At 52.1% G+C, this 17,383-nt stretch overlaps 3 protein-coding genes across 3 annotated transcripts; 1 reads left to right on the top strand and 2 right to left on the bottom strand.

Annotated features, from left to right (window-relative positions):
- Nucleotides 1-1,838: 1,838 nt before the first annotated feature.
- Nucleotides 1,839-3,692, bottom strand: NEUTE1DRAFT_92486 (uncharacterized protein; the record flags this gene model as incomplete). The annotated part of the gene is made up of 2 exons (XM_009858622.1): nt 1,839-2,968; nt 3,063-3,692. 2 exons carry the CDS (start codon nt 3,649-3,651, stop codon nt 1,980-1,982), a joined length of 1,578 nt encoding a protein of 525 aa, XP_009856924.1.
- A 1,688-nt stretch (nt 3,693-5,380) lies between these two features.
- NEUTE1DRAFT_92484 (uncharacterized protein) lies at nt 5,381-10,392 on the top strand (the record flags this gene model as incomplete). The annotated part of the gene is made up of 2 exons (XM_009858621.1): nt 5,381-9,734; nt 9,797-10,392. 2 exons carry the CDS (start codon nt 5,381-5,383, stop codon nt 10,390-10,392), a joined length of 4,950 nt encoding a protein of 1,649 aa, XP_009856923.1.
- A 1,336-nt stretch (nt 10,393-11,728) lies between these two features.
- On the bottom strand, nt 11,729-15,489 carry NEUTE1DRAFT_126644 (uncharacterized protein; the record flags this gene model as incomplete). Its single annotated transcript, XM_009858620.1, has 6 exons — nt 11,729-11,909; nt 11,960-13,086; nt 13,256-13,482; nt 13,603-13,782; nt 14,026-14,522; nt 14,594-15,489. The coding sequence occupies 6 exons, from the start codon at nt 15,487-15,489 to the stop codon at nt 11,831-11,833; spliced, it is 3,006 nt and encodes a 1,001-aa protein (XP_009856922.1).
- Between the last annotated feature and the right edge of the window lie 1,894 nt (nt 15,490-17,383).

Raw genomic sequence — 17,383 nt, 5'->3', positions numbered from 1 at the left:
CTTACGGTCTTGGCCGTATCACCGGGCCAAGTACAGAGACAAAACCAAGCTTCCGACATCCCTCTGGCCCTCGGATCGCAGAGATTTCCGAGGCCTTGGCTCATCCCTCTCCTTATGACCTCCCTGCAATTTCTGGGCTGCCACGTGCAGTGAATTGCTTGACCGAGCATGTAAATATTATGCTCTTGCATCCTGGCTAGGTGGTGACCCACAGTCAGAAGCTCATTGGAAGCTTTCGGCTCCAGGTGCTTGGGACACCGGCTGTGACCTTGCGGCTCGGTAAGGTAGGTAGGGTAGGTATGTGATCGGCTTTAGTCACTGCCCGTTGACGCAGCTATATGTAACCCAAATGGAATCGTGGAACGCGAGCGAATGTCCACTTTCAGTTGGGCTGGGCTGAGTCGTTAAGGATTGAGTTGTGCCTCAATTTGGGGGGGTTCATGTTGCTATTACTTGACAGAATGACAAAAGGGGTTTCTGGCAGTTCAATGATGGCCATGTGGAAAAAAAGAACCTTACATGTTGTGTACGATTATGGGGAGTAAACCCTCTATTTGCCGCTGTCGGTGCCAATACCTACAGGACGAGAAAGGTCGTTCGGGTAGGTACCTGACTGTTCCAGAGTCCAGTCAGCTTAGCACTTACAATGCTTCCGCACATTTTCATGCTGAGTTTCTCCAAGAAGCCTTCGTGCTGACTGCCAATGAGCCGTGACTGAAGTGCCCCAGATTACCATCATCACGTATAAGACTCTTTGAAAGAAAAGACCTTCAGGTATGTATACCGAAGGGCGTGAAATGCTTGTAGGTATTGTTCCGCATCATTCATAACCAAACTCGGAACCCAATCCACACTCATTCTCACTGCGGTGAGATCTCCCCAAAGCCAACCAGGCTGCCGGGCAAACCATCCATCATCAACGAGTACCAGCAATGTTCATAGTTTGGTTCTGTGTAACGTGTCTTACTAACTTGGATTGTAGATGTGACGAAGTCGTCGTTGAGGACTTGACCGACAAAGATCACATTACACCAGTTCACGAATAGCCAACTGAACCTGTCACGCCTGTCAAAACCAGCTACGCCGCAGAGAGTCGCAGTGGGAAACCAAGTGACCGGTATTCGGCATTGGTCATGTCATGGTCCTTATAGTGAAGAATGGTTTGTGTGGGGCGTGTTACTGGCATTCAGGTGTAAGCATTATATAGATGAAATTACCTAGGTATGTAAGTGATGTTACACTTCGATCCTTGCATGCTGGAAGTCCGGGGGTTGTTCTGCGGATCGAATTCGTTCATGGAAGTTGAAGATATGGAGTTGATGTTGATGTTGTGCTGACTTACATGGGAAATGTTAGAATACCGTATTGGGAAAGGCGCTGGCAGACCAGAAGGAAATTCGAAAAGGACAAAACCCCGATTGTATTCGATTGAAATAGATCTGTTTTTGTCCGCCGCAGTCAAAATACTACGGCTATGATTGAAGAAAACCAGCCCTTCGCATGTTTCTTGCGCATTTCTTGACCCGTGCAAACAATTTGACAATCTCCAGAGGCTGTTGTCCGCAGCAAGGACGGCGGTGAAATTTACACTACAAACTCGGGCCACGGACCAACGGTTGATACAACTCCACTGTTGCGGCTCGCCCGTACGGGGCTTCTGTGAGTGGAACAAGTTGACGCATGCCAAGACTTGGGGGTTCCTGACATGGGGTGGTCGCGCCGTGAAGAAGCAGTCGGAGCTGGCAACATAGCCTACTCGGACACTGGCCTCCTTGAGCACAAGATGATAGGACTAGTTGTTGCTGTCAGTTGGCAATTTGAGGATTCCTTGTTGTGGCCTGGTAGAAAAGTCCTTTCCAGTTGTGTCCATTAGCGTGTAATATTATGACCAACTTGGTATTGCGTAAGACAAAAAAACGAACAAAGACCCAAAGAAGAACGCCTCATTGTAAGCCAAATCATCAACATGTCTGTTTCTTTCAGATGAGGCCTGCCCGAGCAGCCTCACTTCCGCCCTCCTCCAGGATGGTCTCCACCTTTTGCTTTCCCTTACCAATGCTGCCCTCACCAACGCCCATTCTGCGCGCAACGTAGCGCTGGGCGATGATACCCACAGAGAGGTTCAGTGCCTCCTCCACCCACTCAGCAACCCACTCGCGCGGGTCAACGCCACCGCTTTCGACAATTTCACGAATCTCCTCCGGTACACGCTCAAAATCGAACTCTTGACCCTCATCGGCACTGCCAGGGGTAAGGGGCGCGGCGGCAGCGTCCAGCCAGCGGATCCACTTGGCGGGGATGGACTGGCTAACGGCCGAGTACTGGATATCATGGATGGGATCAAAGAGGTAGACAGCAAAGCAGACCAAGTCGTCAGTCTTGTCCTCGTCCAAAACATCAGATGACTCCTTCTCCTTCTCCGCGGCTGACGAGCCCGCAAAGAGCGCCTTGTCCTCCTTCACACCGATGGCCTGCACCGACAGGAAGATGTCTGAAGTCCGGACGGGGTTGCTTTCGCGGGCCGGCTCCATTGCTCGCTGACGCGCCGCCTCGATGCCACCGTGCGCGGCGAAGTAATCGTTGGCATAACCCTCGGCGTTAGCCCGGCAGAGCTTGGTTCCCTCGACAAGCCCGTTGATGACACCTAGGTCGCGAGGGATCTCGACTTGCCGCCACCAGGGCCCGTCGCGCCAGCCGACTGTTGATGAGCCACCGAAGAAGGAAGGCTTCTCGGACGAGTTGCGTGCTGTTGACTCTTGGCTCCGCTGGATGACCAGGAGATCGCCGCCCTCGACCTGGGACATGACACGACTAAAGACACCGTGGATAAGGGGATCGAGAGAGGGATATCCGACGAGGTCGTGAGTGATGTGGATAAGGAGCCTCTCGTGCGATGAAATGGGCGGGGCGAGGGTATGGAGAATATTGGTGAATGTTGGGATGGCGCGGTGTACGAGATCTTCTCCAACTGCGATGAAGGATACCAATCAGCATTTGATTGCAATGACAGAAAGAGACATGGTGGGGACGGCAGTGAGTTCCATCTGGAGAACAAGACTTACCGAGGCCGCGCAAAGCGCCCACGTTGCCGCGAACCTGGTCGGCCCATTTCTTAGCTTCCTCGTTTTGCTGAATCTCCTTGACGGCGGCTTCGGCTTGCTTCACGGCGGCAGCAGCAGTTGAGGCGGCAGTAGACAAGAAGCCTCCCCACCAACTTCCGCCAGAGTTCGCAGCTGGTTGTGGCTTCTCGGCTGGCTTCTTCTCGGATTCGTGCGGATCGGAGCTTGTCGCACTGGGGGTGAAGGTGCCGGTCGGGTGGGATGCGGTGCTTTCGCCTGACTTTCGTGTGGAAGCGCCGGTGTCAGCAGCGGGAGGAGGTGGAGTGTTGGTCGAGGTGCGCTTTGCCGGCGAAGCTCTGGCAGCGATGTCGCGGACGCGAGGCGTATGAGGTCTTTCGGGGGCTTTCGAGACAAGCTCGTCCTCTAGCTCGGCCAGGATATCTCGGTCGGCAGCATCGTTCTTGGGCTTGGCAGGCGCTCGCTTGGTCTTTGGCGTCGATGACTTTTTGATGGCAATGTCGTCGCCGATGCCCTCGAAGAGCTCACCGAGTTCGTCGTCGGTAGGATCAGTCTTGGATCGTTTGGTGGCCATTGTGTGTGTTGGCGGGCAATGTGCGTCCCGATGTTCTTGTGTTGGGTTGTTCGAGGGGGTGGAATGATGTCTCTGGGTGGATTCAATCGAGATAAGGGAGCGGCGGCGGGCGGGAGCACAGTCCAGGCCATCCAGGGACGGGGCACGCACCCAAAGCACTGCGGGGACCAGGCAGAGTTGGTGGGTGCGGATTTGCGGGGTTGCACGAATGTGTCGGTCGGTACACGGGTACTTGTGCACTCTTACTGTGTACCTACACAAACACGAAGAGGGAAAATGGAAAGTCATATCATCCATCATCACTTGTGGGTGTGCGAGAAGCATACTCTGACTTGACTTGGGCGCTCTTACACGCACATTATATAAAATTCTCAAGGTGGTTTGTAGCAAGCACATCAATGTAATAACGGTTTGTGTTGGGGTCAAGAATAAGTGAATCGTCGTCACTCTGGGGCTGGAGCAATGCCGGAGAGGCGCAAGGCATCCACTTTATTCTTGCAGCCCTTCCTTATCCTTGTTGGTGAGACGGGAGCCTCATCATCAGTCGTCAGCCTTATTGTCCTCAACGCACTACGTACTGTCGGAGCTGGACCACGAGTGTTAAACGCAAAGTTCATCATTACTCCAGACACCCCTCAATTGCCTGCCAGCTTGCAGTGGCCCATTCAGGTTCTGTTCAGAGTGAATCCAGCCAGGTGGCTCGCGCAATGACTGGCATGAAGCAAAAGAGCGGCCAAGGTTGTGTTGATCCACACTTGCACGCTGCAAATGGTGAAGTGTAATTGGCCAGCTGTCTCATTCGACACATGAGCTGGAGCATGTTAGTGGCCTTGTCGACTGGCAGCCAGCTGTGCAGTGGGTCTGCCAGGACAGGACTGCAACCTGTACTCGTGTACGATTGGCTGTAGCTTCAGTTATTCGGGAATCTGAACCTCCAAAATTGATGCGAGGAAGAAATCTACTCGGCCGTCAAAGTCACGGCCTCTTTCCCAGCCAACAAATCAAGCAGCGACTTGAGGAAGACGCCGCAACATCATCTCTACCTCCCTTTCGCGCATTTCAACCTACTCGCCAATTCGGATTATTCTGTCTTCAGCCCGTCCCGATTCCCTCGGTTTTCTTCAGACGGTCGGGTGCACACATTATTCACACAGAACTGCTTGGCCCCGGCGGCTTGCACTAATACCGCCCATCCCATCTGTACTGTACCATAGTACACTACATACTTTGCCCGTGCGTCCGGCCTCACTTTTCACTCAAAACACCTCCAACCCTCGACATAACTGCAAGTCGCCCATTACTACACACAACTCTGGCCAATCCTCTGCCACTTCACCTTCAGGAGGAATTTGACGGCGGACAAGCAGCATTGCCAAACAGACAGCGAGCATTGCTATTCGGCATCTTTTCCAGCATACCCTTTTCACCCAACCGGACAACGCTGTTCTCAGCGAACCGACGCCAAGCCTGAGCGTCTTTGGGATCCAACCATTGACAAGCTCTGAGGTAGCAAGCCGGACTCCCTGACACGTTGAAAGGTTAGTGCATTTTTTTTCTTTGGCTTTTCGCCTCACTGGCAGAGTCGCTATGTTCCACCACCGCCCAAATAATATCAAGTTCCCACTCTGACCAGCTGATAGCTGAGGCTCAAAGAAAAGTGTGTCTGTGCAGTCCAGTCCGGTCCTTCACTTCTGCTGCAGAGTGAATTACAACTGAAGTCTGCTTTAACATGGAGCGCGGACGTGGTGGCCGCGGGCGCGCGACCAAGAAGATGCGTGGAACCCTGTCAACTACATCTCACCACCACCAACAGTTTAGCCAACAACAACATCAACAGCGTCCTATTGCTCAGCAGCACGAATTCGAGCATCAATTTCAGATTACACCCTTTCCCCAAGTCAATGGCTCTCACCACTCCAACACCACAACTACGGGCACTGTTAACCCTTCCATTCCCGGCAGCACCTCACATGCGCCTCACCCCTCCTCCACCTACACCCCCTTTTCGGATCTGACCACTCAGAATCCTCCAATCCCCTTTACATCGCATGTGCAGAACAATCAACCACACCATTCAACGCACCCATATCCCCAGATGCATGGCCATCAGTTTCAGCAACCACAACATCAACCACAACATCAACAGCAGCCGCAGCAGCAGCAACAGCAGCAGCAGCAACAGGCGCATCAGCCGCCGACGACACATCAACGCGCTCCTTCAGTCGGTTCCCTCCGAGGTGGTAGGAGCAAGCAAGTCGCTTATCCAAACCTTCAACAGCGCCGCACTGCTTCTCCATCGGCCCCTGATTCGACTTCTTCCTTCCCCGTCACTCCACACAGTGATCGCACCGCCGGAGGACCTGCATTGGATACAACAACCCTTTTCACCTTTGAGGCGCCCTCGAGCACTGCCATGCCTGCTGGCAACACATCAGCTCGCAAAAGGTCCAAGACCTTTGACTTCTCTCATGAAGCCCCCAAATTTGACGATGAGGGAAACTCAAATAGCAAAGGCGGCCACTCGCTCAGGAAGCGTGCACGGATCGACTATAGCCAGGAACAGATTGATGATGTATTCGGTGGTGCCGCCACCAAAGTCGATTCCGCTGCCAGGCCTGCCGGCACACCAACCACCCGCGGACGCCGGCGAAGGGGTACCCAAGGGGATTCTGAGGGTGAAGAACTCAAGGATCACGATCATAGTGCCTTGCGTAACAAGCGGGGCAACAAGTCTCCGGCTCCTGCACGTAACTCATCCTCTCACCGGAAGCCAGCGGGTAAGAAGCCGGCTACAGCGCAGAGCACTTATGTTGAGCATCACCGGTCGGACAATGACGTGCGAGATACCATCTTAGTCGGCGTCTCGATGGATGAGATACCCGAGGTAGAGGAAGAGTCGGAACAGTCGGCCGTTGCAGGTGCATCCGCGGCCAATCAATCGTCAAAGCCCAACGGATCCGGTGCTGTCCCGCAAGGTGAACAGTCATTTCCTCGCGCTGCTGATTCCAGAGAAGCAGTCAGTTCGTCCCAGTCACAAAATTCTTCCGCATCCCATGGCAAAATCGAAAGCACCAGCAATGAGGATGAACCGGCTCCAAATCCATCAACACGGGAGAACGGTACCACCGCTTCTTCCAAGGACACTTTAACCAATGAGCAAGGCTCTCACCAGGTAACCGCCATGTCGACCGAGACTGAGACATTACATCCATCAGAACACCCCCAAAATCACCCAAATCTACTCCACGATGGGCCCTTTAAGGTAGAGCCCACAGAGCAAGATGAAGCAACCCATTTGCACTCCGTGCCAGAATTGATTCCCTCGTCACCAATTCCTTCTTCCAAGGTCAACTCTCAACCCGGCAATCGCCCTCCATCCCCTCCCAATACCACACAAGGTAGTAATTCGGTTGCGACAACTTCCCCATCGTCATCTTCTCGGACGGTACGACCTCCCAAGCCGGGTTTCCCTCCCCGTTTGAAGAACCTCGAAAAGATCTATAGCCTCGAGACACCCATCGCTGCTTCTCTGAAGCTTACGCCCTACGTGGACGATGATGTCACACACCCTGGCCCTTTTACTGAAAGGCTTGTCCTTGATCCTATGACGAAGGCCAATCCTACGCCTATACCGACGCCGGCCACCTCACCGGCTCCCACCCCTGCACAGCCGGTGCCGGTCGCACCGGCCGCCGTGCCGGAACCCACGTCTACTGAATTCCATTGGGATGGGCGCCGCAAGCTGAAGACGGAAGAGTTTTACAAACTCTGGCGACAGGAAACTGGAAAGATGGTGGCGAGTGGCCAGCCTCGTATGTCAATGAAGGAGTTTAGAGATAACTACTATATTCCACGACTGAAGGAAGCACAGGCTGAGTCTGGAGGCAAAGTAGCGGAAACACTCCCCCCACCAGAGCCAGCTCCCGTACCAAAGGTGAAGCAAGCCTCTCGTCCAACAGGGCAAGCATCCGATGATGTGCCCCAAACTGAACCTCCGACTGCCGCGCCTTCTCCCTCCGAGATGGTGGACGAGGAAGATCTGGCAACCGCATCTGTGGCCGACGATGAAGATGGGCAGTATGTTAATGGGCCGGTGTTTGACCCTGAAAAAGCCGCGGGCTCTATAGAACCCCTAGAGGTGGTCCGGCAGCCACGGAAACAGTGGTCATTCCCCAAGATTCGCGACGTTCAAGATTTTGCGGATCTCTTGGAAGACTACCAGGATATGGACACTGCCATGCTCTACAAGTTGGCTGAAGCCATGTCTGAAACCCTCAGTGTCTGGCAGAATGAATTCCGCGAGCTCAGGAAGGTTGTTGACGATGAGGACAATGCAGAGCGCCGCAAGAAGAATGATGTCTCGATTGTCAACTGGGAAAACCGGCTGAAAGCGGAGGACGCACCACATTTCCGCCGCCACTATGATGAACCCACCAAGGGACCGCCCGCCTTCGAACTCAAGGGTGTTCGCGCACCGAAGCCTTCGTCAGATGATCCCATCTACGAGCATCAAAAGGACCAGGATAAGATCATGGCCGCAGCATATGGCTTCAAGCACAATCCCCATGCCAACGCGGTTGGTAGACAAAACATCGAAGAGCAACGGTGGGACATCACCGAGACCCGACCACACAGGAAAGGTGCTGGAAAGGCTGAGCTTGCCGAAGAAAACGTTGTTGAAGGAAAGCGGGTGCGCAAGCCCCGCAACCTCTCGGATCAGAGCAAGGATCCTAGTCGTGCCGGCACCCCTACCGGCGGCCCATCTACTGTTGTTGGCCGGCGTGGCAAGCGCAAGCAAATGGCTCCCAATGACGATTCGGTTGAGCCGTCTGACCAAACTCCGGCCGTAGAGATTGTCCCTGAGCCTGTAGTCCGCAAACGACGCGGACCCAAACCCAAAGCACTTATTTTGGCGGAGCAAGCTCAGCAAGCAAAGGAGGCACAACAAGCTAAGGAGGCCCAGGAGGCATTGGAAGCCGAGCAAGCCAAGGAGTCTCAGCAGGACATGGAATTTCAGATTGCCGAGCAAGTCCAGGAAACTGAGGAAGTCCCACTGGGTGATGACGCAGCTAGCGTAGCACTTGAGGAACCCAAGGCTGAAGAGACCACATTGCCAGTAGACAAGCCGAAACCAGGACGCAAACGTGGTCGTGCACCGGCTGCGCCTCCTGTCGTTGAGGAAACACCTGCCCCTGCGCCTGCTCCGACTGAAAGTGAGGAGGGAAAGACTAAGCGTCAGCGTCAGCCCAAGGTGGCCCTTCCTCCGGTTCAAGAGATCGCTCCGCAATCTTTCTATAATAGCCCTGTTACCTTGGATAATGGTGCTTCGGAAACTCTACCACAAGAGCAGCACGTACCGAGGCCATCAACTGCTTCGTCAGAGGGAACGAACAATACGGTCGGCACCCCGGAGTCGAGCTATTCGTTGCGTGACAAGCGGAGACGCAACTTTGCGCTCGAGAACGATCCCGAGCTTGAGCCAAGACAGCACAAGCGAGCTCGCAACGCTGTTCCGGCTAAACCAGAGAGCCACGAGCCTAAGAAGCGTGGCCCTAAGAAGAAGAACGCGAATGTGACGAGCCAGCCTACTTCAGTACCTCCTCCACCACCTCCGGCACTTGCTCCGCAGCAGCCCGTAGGAGGATTGAAAGCACCCGCATTGTTCTTCAACAGTGGACCGCCACCCATCGCTCCGGCCCCTGGTCCGTCTCCTTTCATGCATACATTTAACGCCGCCCCAGCCTTCCCACCAGGAGGTCCTCCGCCGCAAGTTCCCGCGCCACCGGCTATCACCAAGCCGTTAACTCGCATCAAGATCAAGAACCCAGGACCCCCTCCGATGGGTCCTAGCTTTGCCCAAGTGCCTCCCCAGGCGGTCCCTCCCGTCAACAATGGCCCACATCCTACCTTGAAGGGCCCAGGTAAAGCACCTCGGGCTCCGAAGGCGGCTACGCCAACCCCGCCCGAACCTGTCGAACCTCCCAAGATGATGCCCAGTGGCTTTGCCCTGGCCAATACTACGGAGCCGGATAAGCCATATGCGGAGATGAGCAAGTCGGAGAAGATGAGCTATTCCATGAGACGTAAGTGTGCCGCTGTTCTGCCTTTTTTGGGTTGACATGTTCGCGAGCTAACAGGGACGTAGGACGCTGGGCTTCGGGTGAAATGCAAGGAGCGGTTGAAAAGCGCCGTACAACATTGGCCAACAAGAAGGCCGAAAAGGCAGCAACGGGCGTGACAAACGGTAACGAGCCGGGCATGATGTCGATGAGCCAGACTCCAGATCCAGTTTCCGCTGGCCCCTCAACCGGTGCCTCGGCCCCGACAACACCAAGCCTTGGTCCCACTCACACCGGGCTGTTGGCTTTGCCGCCCCAACCTCAAGGAGTTCAGAACGTCCAGGTGGCACAGGGCCATCACCAGGTGATGCACAGCTTCCCCCCGCTTCCACCACATATCATGCCTCCGCAGCATATGCCTCCGCAATCGATGCCCCCTCAGCAAATGCCACCTCACTCGATGGCTCCCCAGCCCATGCCTCCAATGGCCCAGATGGCACCCATGTCACAGCCTGGTCCGGGCCAGGGACAGATGCCGCCACAAATGGCTCCGATGCCCCCGATGCAACAACAGATGCAACCGATGCACCCTCTCCAGCATCAACATATGCCGCCTCAAGCCATGCAGCCGTTGTCTTACCCTTACCCTCACCCTCCTTCTGGGCATGGACCCGTTGCTTAGGAGGCTATAGACCCCCAGTTGATGCAGTGAGCTACATGGGATAGGAAACCCGAAAGAACGAGGAGTGAATGTAGGAGGAGAAGTAGGAATAATGATATGACTAGTCTTGCAAGACGGGCGTTGAGGCAGTTGGGTACTGGTTGGTGAAGATGGATATACCCTTTCTTGAAGAGATGGATGCTGGTGATGTGGATATTACTTGTTCTGAGAGGAATTCACCAAGGCATATTTGATCTCGATTTCAAATTCGGATTTTGCTCAAGACGATTTGGGTACACCTGCCTGCACATCTGACTACCTAGTCTAGAGCTGCAAAGCTCTTTCTTGCATTACGTTTGAGCTCCCCTTGTTTGGGAGCCTTGGACTTAGAGCGGACAAAAAAAAGAGGAGGAAAGGACGCAAGACCATTCCCTGATCATACGGATGATCACATGTTATGGGTAGAGTGCATCAAGAGGTTGGTTTGAATCCAGGCAAGCTGGAAAACGAGGAAAAAGTATCTTTGTACTAGCATTTTCAGACAGGCAAAAAGGGAAAGGTTTCTTGCTAGGCGTTTTGATAGCTCCAGAATCTCAGAAGCTCAAGACGGAGTGTTCTCGCATTAGCATTGCAGCGGATAGTCGTTTATTACTTACCTACCTTACCCTCATGATTAGACCTTAGGCGGCTACAGTACATACCTCTACCTAGCATTAAAATTGAAATGGCGTCTGAGATGAATGAAACGAAGTGCCTTGTTTGACAACCTTATATATTGAGCTGTTGGTATGCCGTGCTGCAGTGCCATGTTTCCTCGTTATCAAAATGATGTTCTTTCCTGACTGGATCGCCTAGGAAACTGCAGTGGATGATAGGTCAGTAGAGGTAAGGAAGATGGAGTGACGGGTCAGGGAGAAGGTAGTGGTAGTTGTAGATATGTACCTCTGTTGGTGAGGCACATGCTGAGGTAGGGAAGACATTCAACGGTGTAGTGTATCGGTTGAAGCTTGATGCAGTATAGTGATGGCCAAAAAATACTGCCACGCTTTTTTTTTCCACTGGATATGTGCGGGATGGTGACAGTATATTTTTGACTATGTGTTTAGTTGAAGTTTGCTACTTGGACGCAGATAGATTGCCCAGACATGTGCAAAGTTTTCCAATGTTATTTTCTCATTATCCAAAAAAGATTGTATGTTGATAACGAGATTATATCTTGATATGCTCTGTACAGGTAGCTTTCGTTTGCTGTGTAGTGTTGTCTATTCCAAAACCACCTTAACTCCTTGGTATCCAACCTTCCACAAACATTGCCGTCTCTTCATCAAGCTGACGCTGAAAGCATGCCTGCTCAATGATGGATTCAAACTTGGCCAAAAGAACAGGATCTGGTAGGTCTCGATCGTTTTCGCAAATGCAATGCGAGTCCGCTGAATGAAACTCATTGCATCCTTCTAACTCAAATAGTTGCTCGGAGACCTCCTGGTTGACATGGTGACAGTGGCATCCCCAGCCATGATGCAATGTGACACATCCACCTAATTCGTAAATTGTGAAGCGTTGTGGCCGGGGTAAGTCCGTGTCAGACGCAGAAGATCCGATCCTATAGTATTCCTCAAGTGAGGTAACTCCTTGAGTCTGTTCTACCCACTCCGTGGAATTACCCTCAAAGGCCATTCGACTTTCCAGCAAGGCAATCCTCTCCACCAAGGTATGAACAGCCAGGTCTTGGGTGCCTTTCACTAGTTCAGCTCTTGTTGCTCCAGACTCAATTAGCAATCGTGATATGCGATGTGGACGGTACGCGATTGAGATGTCCAGTGGAGAAAGGTAAGGAAAGGCCGATAAAGCTCCTGTGTCAGCTCCGGCGCGGAGAAGAGCGCTGACAGCCAAAGAGGCTCCTAAATCTTCCAAGGGCCCGCACAATGCCACGACTAGAGGCGTGTGTCCGAGCCTCGTACTTGAATTTGCAATGTCGGGCCAAGTGTTTATCAGAGCCTCGACTGCAAAGGATTGCCATAGAGCTGCCGCATGAAGTGCTGTCCATCCTGGGTCAATGTCCAAAGTACCCTCAGAGCCCATGGTGCGATTGCCTTCAGGGTCGACCTGTTTCAATTCTTCGAGCAACCCGTAGAAAATTTCGCGCTCGCTTTGCAAGTCTTCATCGTTCGGTGGTCCTGCATGTGCATAAGTCGTTATGGCGTAAATCAGGACTGTCGGCCAGTCCAATACCGCCTGCCGCAAGAACGCTAGCCTTTGAAAAACCTTCTCGCATCGATGGTCAATGACCCAACGCAGCACCATTCGTTGTTGAAGCACGTGAATTTGAGAAATGAGCTTGTGGTTGATGGAACCAATGCCGGAGAGTCTAGTGTAACATTGGATTGTGTCCAGTGCTTTGTCGTATTCTTTGTTCACCATGTATGTGCGAGCCGCAGCCAACGTGGGATCTTCAGCCAGCTCTTGCTCCATCACATAACTTGTGGGCTCCTTCAGCCGACCTGGAAGAAGCTTCGAATGGATCAATGACTTTGCTTGTAGTTTTGTCTCTTCCACTGCTTGCGCGACAACAGATGACTCGACGGCACAGTTTGATGCAATCTTCACAACCAGGTTGAAGTTGTTATGAAGGAAAGCGTACCGAAATGCCAATAACTCCAGGTATTGTGCGTCTCCTTCCCAATTAACCACCGAAAACCGATAGTCCCAAAAGATCTGAAAGGCACTCATCTCCATTCTTAGAAAGGGCGTCTAGACATCTCCAAAAAGCGTCTCTGGCAGAGTTCGAGTTCTCGTTTCCGGGAATTTCCTGCAGAGGCAGTCGCATGGCCAGAACGCTGAGAGCCGCTGATATGGCTTTGCGCGCGCCTCGGGAATTGTCCACGCCAGACAAGGGGTTGTATCTGGATGAGCATCCCATTTCAATCAACTCCCACAAACGATCCGTCACGTTCTCGGCCTTAGTTTCCTCGAAGTCTCTTGCCATCCCCAATGCATAAGTATTTTCCTGAATTTTATGAGACGTTATGTCCAACAATCTGGTATCTTCGTCCTCCATAACATCGTTCAGCAACAAGGCAAGACAATAGGCTGCCAGAATGAAGGGAGGACCTGCAAGAAGGCAATGATTTATCATCTTGGTAATCGATACAGCTGTATCCTCTTGGTTCGTGACCTTCTTTTGCGCCAAGTGATGGGTCAATTGAAAAGTGGTGAAATCAGGAACATCACTCATCATAAAGCGGTAAAGGTATGCATGCGAGTGGCGAATGGCATAATCCAACATCCCTCCTTTATCGCCCATTGGGTCCAACGATTGAGCCCAAGGTATCAAAACATGTGGTGGCCGATTATTCACCAATGTTCTCCAGAGTACGTCGACGTTAGGTCCATCTTCATGGGTTAGATGCGCTGTATGTTGAGCCCAATATTTGGATGCATAAGGCTGAAAGCACGCCAAGGGGCTGTCCTCATTGATTTTCTGAGCCTCAAGTAGAGTCCGGAAAATGTTCAGTTGCTCGGTCGCCACTCTTCGTTCTTTATCCCTTTTGATGTGTCGAACCACGCTGGCTAGTATTGGATTGGAAGTTGATGCTTGTTTTTTCAGCGCCTCTGAAATCGAGCTGGGGTGGAGGTTTCTGCTCAAAACCATGCGTCGATCAAAGTCGGGAAAGTTGAGGTACGTTACACACACGGATCCCATAAACGTTTCGGCGTCCACGATCCAGCTTCGAGCGAGCCGTCTGCCGTCTATTCCTACCCTTAGACTACCCATATGCGATACCACACTATGGTGGATGAACCGCACGCAGCCGTCTTCTTCGTCGACTTGTAGTAAGCCCCCACCACAGCGGGCGACAACCTGCTTGGAACTGCGCGGTAACTTGGTCCCGTCCCACATGATATTGCCAGGTTGAACAGTAAGAGCAACATTGAGCTGTTCTCCGGAAAGAGGGGTTTCCGCGACGGCGACCAGCTGGAATATCCGATCGCCGTATCGTCGATCAGAGATTCGACCAAGAGCTTGATCAAAAGCTTCGGGGAGATCCTGCGGCAAGTGATGTAAGATGTTAAGCACAGACTCGTCGGTCAAGATGCCATCGTTATAGGGTGGAAAGATAGTTTCTAGGTGGAGCGATACCCAGAGATACCTGTCGCATCGTGATTAGTAACTGAAGGCCTACACGTATCATAACCATAAAGCCAGACTGTTGTAACCTACATTCCTTGGGCCCCCATTGTCAGCTGCTCTATTACCAAATTCTCCAGCTCGCCATTTAAGGGAGGCTGACGAACGGCATTTCTCCTTTTCACCTCCTTTCTGATATACTCCTTAATTTCCGAATCGCGGTGGGAATCGTTCAAACAGAGAACATTAGCTGTGCCAAGATAGTTTTCGGTAAGTTCAACTGAAAGACCATCCAGCGTTGTCGAAAAGCACACAGACACGCGGTGTGACTTGCGCAGGTCGGATATCGCTTCCAAAACGACTTCAACTTCCTCCTTTGCACACTCCTGCAGTCCGTCAAGTACAATATGGAAGGTCTTGCTTTGTGGTAAGAGATTCTGGAGCAACTGTATGATAGAAGAGATGGTCATTGATCCACCGAGATCGCTGGCACTCGATTGGAATAATGCTTCCCAGTCTCGGTAGACTGTGATTGATTGCACTAACTGATAGGCAATACTACCCAGAATTGTTACGCCTTTAAGCATGCTTGGGTCATCCCTTTTGCAGATAAAGCCGCCGCACTTGATGTTAGCCATAGCAAGATCGGATATAATGTTCGCGAGGGCTACGGTTTTACCACAGCCAAGGTGGCCAGTAACCCTCAGCACGGGTTGAGTGGCAGTTTTCCAAGACTTGTACTGAGGAGTTTCGAGTATCCAGTTCGTGGTTCCGCGTTTCCTTTCCCTTCTCCATATTGCGTCTATTTGACCCTGTCGCGGAGATAACAGATGCAAGAATCTTTCTTGTTGCTCGAGTACATCTTGACGTTTTCGTGATTTATAGAAGCGGCGTAGCAAGGCGCCGGTATCCTTGGTCGCGACCTGCTGCTCTTGAGCAGCTTGACTTGCAAGGAGGTCAAACTTCTTCTCGATCAGACGGCCCCACATGTTCAGGTCGTCCTGGATTGGCTTGAACTCGGCGTCAAAGCTTGATAATATTGATACTGCCAGGAGGAGGTAGGGTGGCCTTTTTGCAACTTCCACAATCTTCTGGCACAGCTGAACCACTCTAGCAAGGTACTCGGCAAGGAATGCTTGCAAATCAGTTGAGTCCGGAAAATGCTTCGCAAACTCCAAGGTAATGGACCAGGTTTGTGTTAAACTCATTAACAGTGAGGAAAGCTGGTCGAAATAAGCATAATGCCCCACTGCTGCCTTTATTTATTTATTTTTGCATTTAACGATCAGCATTTGGTTCAAAAACAGTTAAACTGGCTTTCCGGAGTTGGTATACATACCTCCAGCGCGACTCTCACTGCTGTCCAGACTCCTGAAGCAATCAGGCTTTGTGAGCCTCCAATCAAGACATCTCCAGCCTCTGCAAATTTCTGCAATCGACTGAGAAAACCGCCAAGTCGTGTGCCGGCTGCCGGTGTCCAGGAGGCATGCCGTCGAGCACCCTCTCGATTCAATTTCTCAGTCATCTTGATGACGTCGGACGCAGTGGGAGCTGAACTGGCGCATTGCGCTTGTAATTTCATGAAGTCCCGTTTCCCTTCCAAATCCAGAGTCTGGGCGAATTCGGACACAGCTTGCGCTAGTCGAAGTTCTGGTGGCAGCTGAGCGAGCGCCGATGAGTGGACCAATGCAATACTGGTGCTCCGAGGCATGATTATGACAATGGTGATTAGCGGGTCGCGGAACGCTCGAAGGCCGTGCCGTCAAACGGCAAGTTTGGCGGGAGATTGCTCTGGTAGCGAATGCGACAGTCAAAGTTTCGAGTCTATCTGACGTTGCCGAGGGGCCGTGGATCGCAGTGGCCAAGTGGATGGGATATCAGGGAAGAGTCGTGAGGTCTGATCAATCGCACGCTCGTAGGTGGGACAAATGATACCCGACGAGGCTATGCTCCGAGAACGTTCAAGGCGCCCTACCCCGCCCTCAAGTCCAAGAAGCATATCGGCAACCAATATTGGTTCTCAGCCACTTACTGACCCCCGGTCGCGTAGCTGAAAATCTACCAACTGCATGTATGCCAAACCTTCTCTTGGGGTAGTATCGGGTTATTGGTGGCCTCGAATCTCGATCGGTTGTGGCCGGGCCGCTGGCAATCTGTTCGCGGGGCGACTGACATTGTAAAGGTATCCCAAAGGCGCGGTTTAGTGATGCGATTTATGGAGTTGCAAATGTTGAGGCTGTTGGGTATCGCGGAGTGTCACGAGAAATAGGTTCGAGGGGTTTGGGATCGGATCATTGTCTTGATCATGGTGCGGCTGGTTGATGTTGTGCGACAGAAGATGTCATTGGAAAAAGGTCGCTACCGTGTTCGGGTCCACAGACCAGCTTTTGTACTAGATTTCATCGAAGAGGTTAACTTGAAAGTGGACGGATTAGTTAGTCCGGGCCAGTTCAAAAGCTCCCGCTCGGGAGCCGCTGCCTAACACTGCCGTTCCGCAAACTGCGCCGTCCCTTTACTGCCAACTCTGTCAATATCAGGTATACGTTCAAAATCTTTCAGTATAAGTAAGGCAAGATGGCCGAGCGGTCTAAGGCGCCACGTTAAGGTTAACCCTTAATCCGAGATATCCGTGGTCCGAAAGGGCGTGGGTTCGAATCCCACTCTTGTCAAACTTTTTCTTTTTCCCTTCACATACTCACATATAGCAGTACTGTATATGTTTTCGCTACCTCTCTTCTTTTTACCGCGTCTTCCCTTGCGGTCAGATGTAAATACTCCACCAGTCCTGTTAGTAAGACTCCTTTATAGTTTAATTCCTAGTGAAAGTTCTCGAACAGTCCAAGCACTATCCGGTTGATAAGGGGGATCTTAGAGTCTGTCGTA

Source organism: Neurospora tetrasperma (assembly GCF_000213175.1).
Source record: "Neurospora tetrasperma FGSC 2508 unplaced genomic scaffold NEUTE1scaffold_81, whole genome shotgun sequence".
Classification (NCBI taxonomy): domain Eukaryota; kingdom Fungi; phylum Ascomycota; class Sordariomycetes; order Sordariales; family Sordariaceae; genus Neurospora; species Neurospora tetrasperma.
The sequence above is the reverse complement of the archived record's forward strand: the minus strand, read 5'-3'. Positions and strand labels throughout refer to the sequence as shown.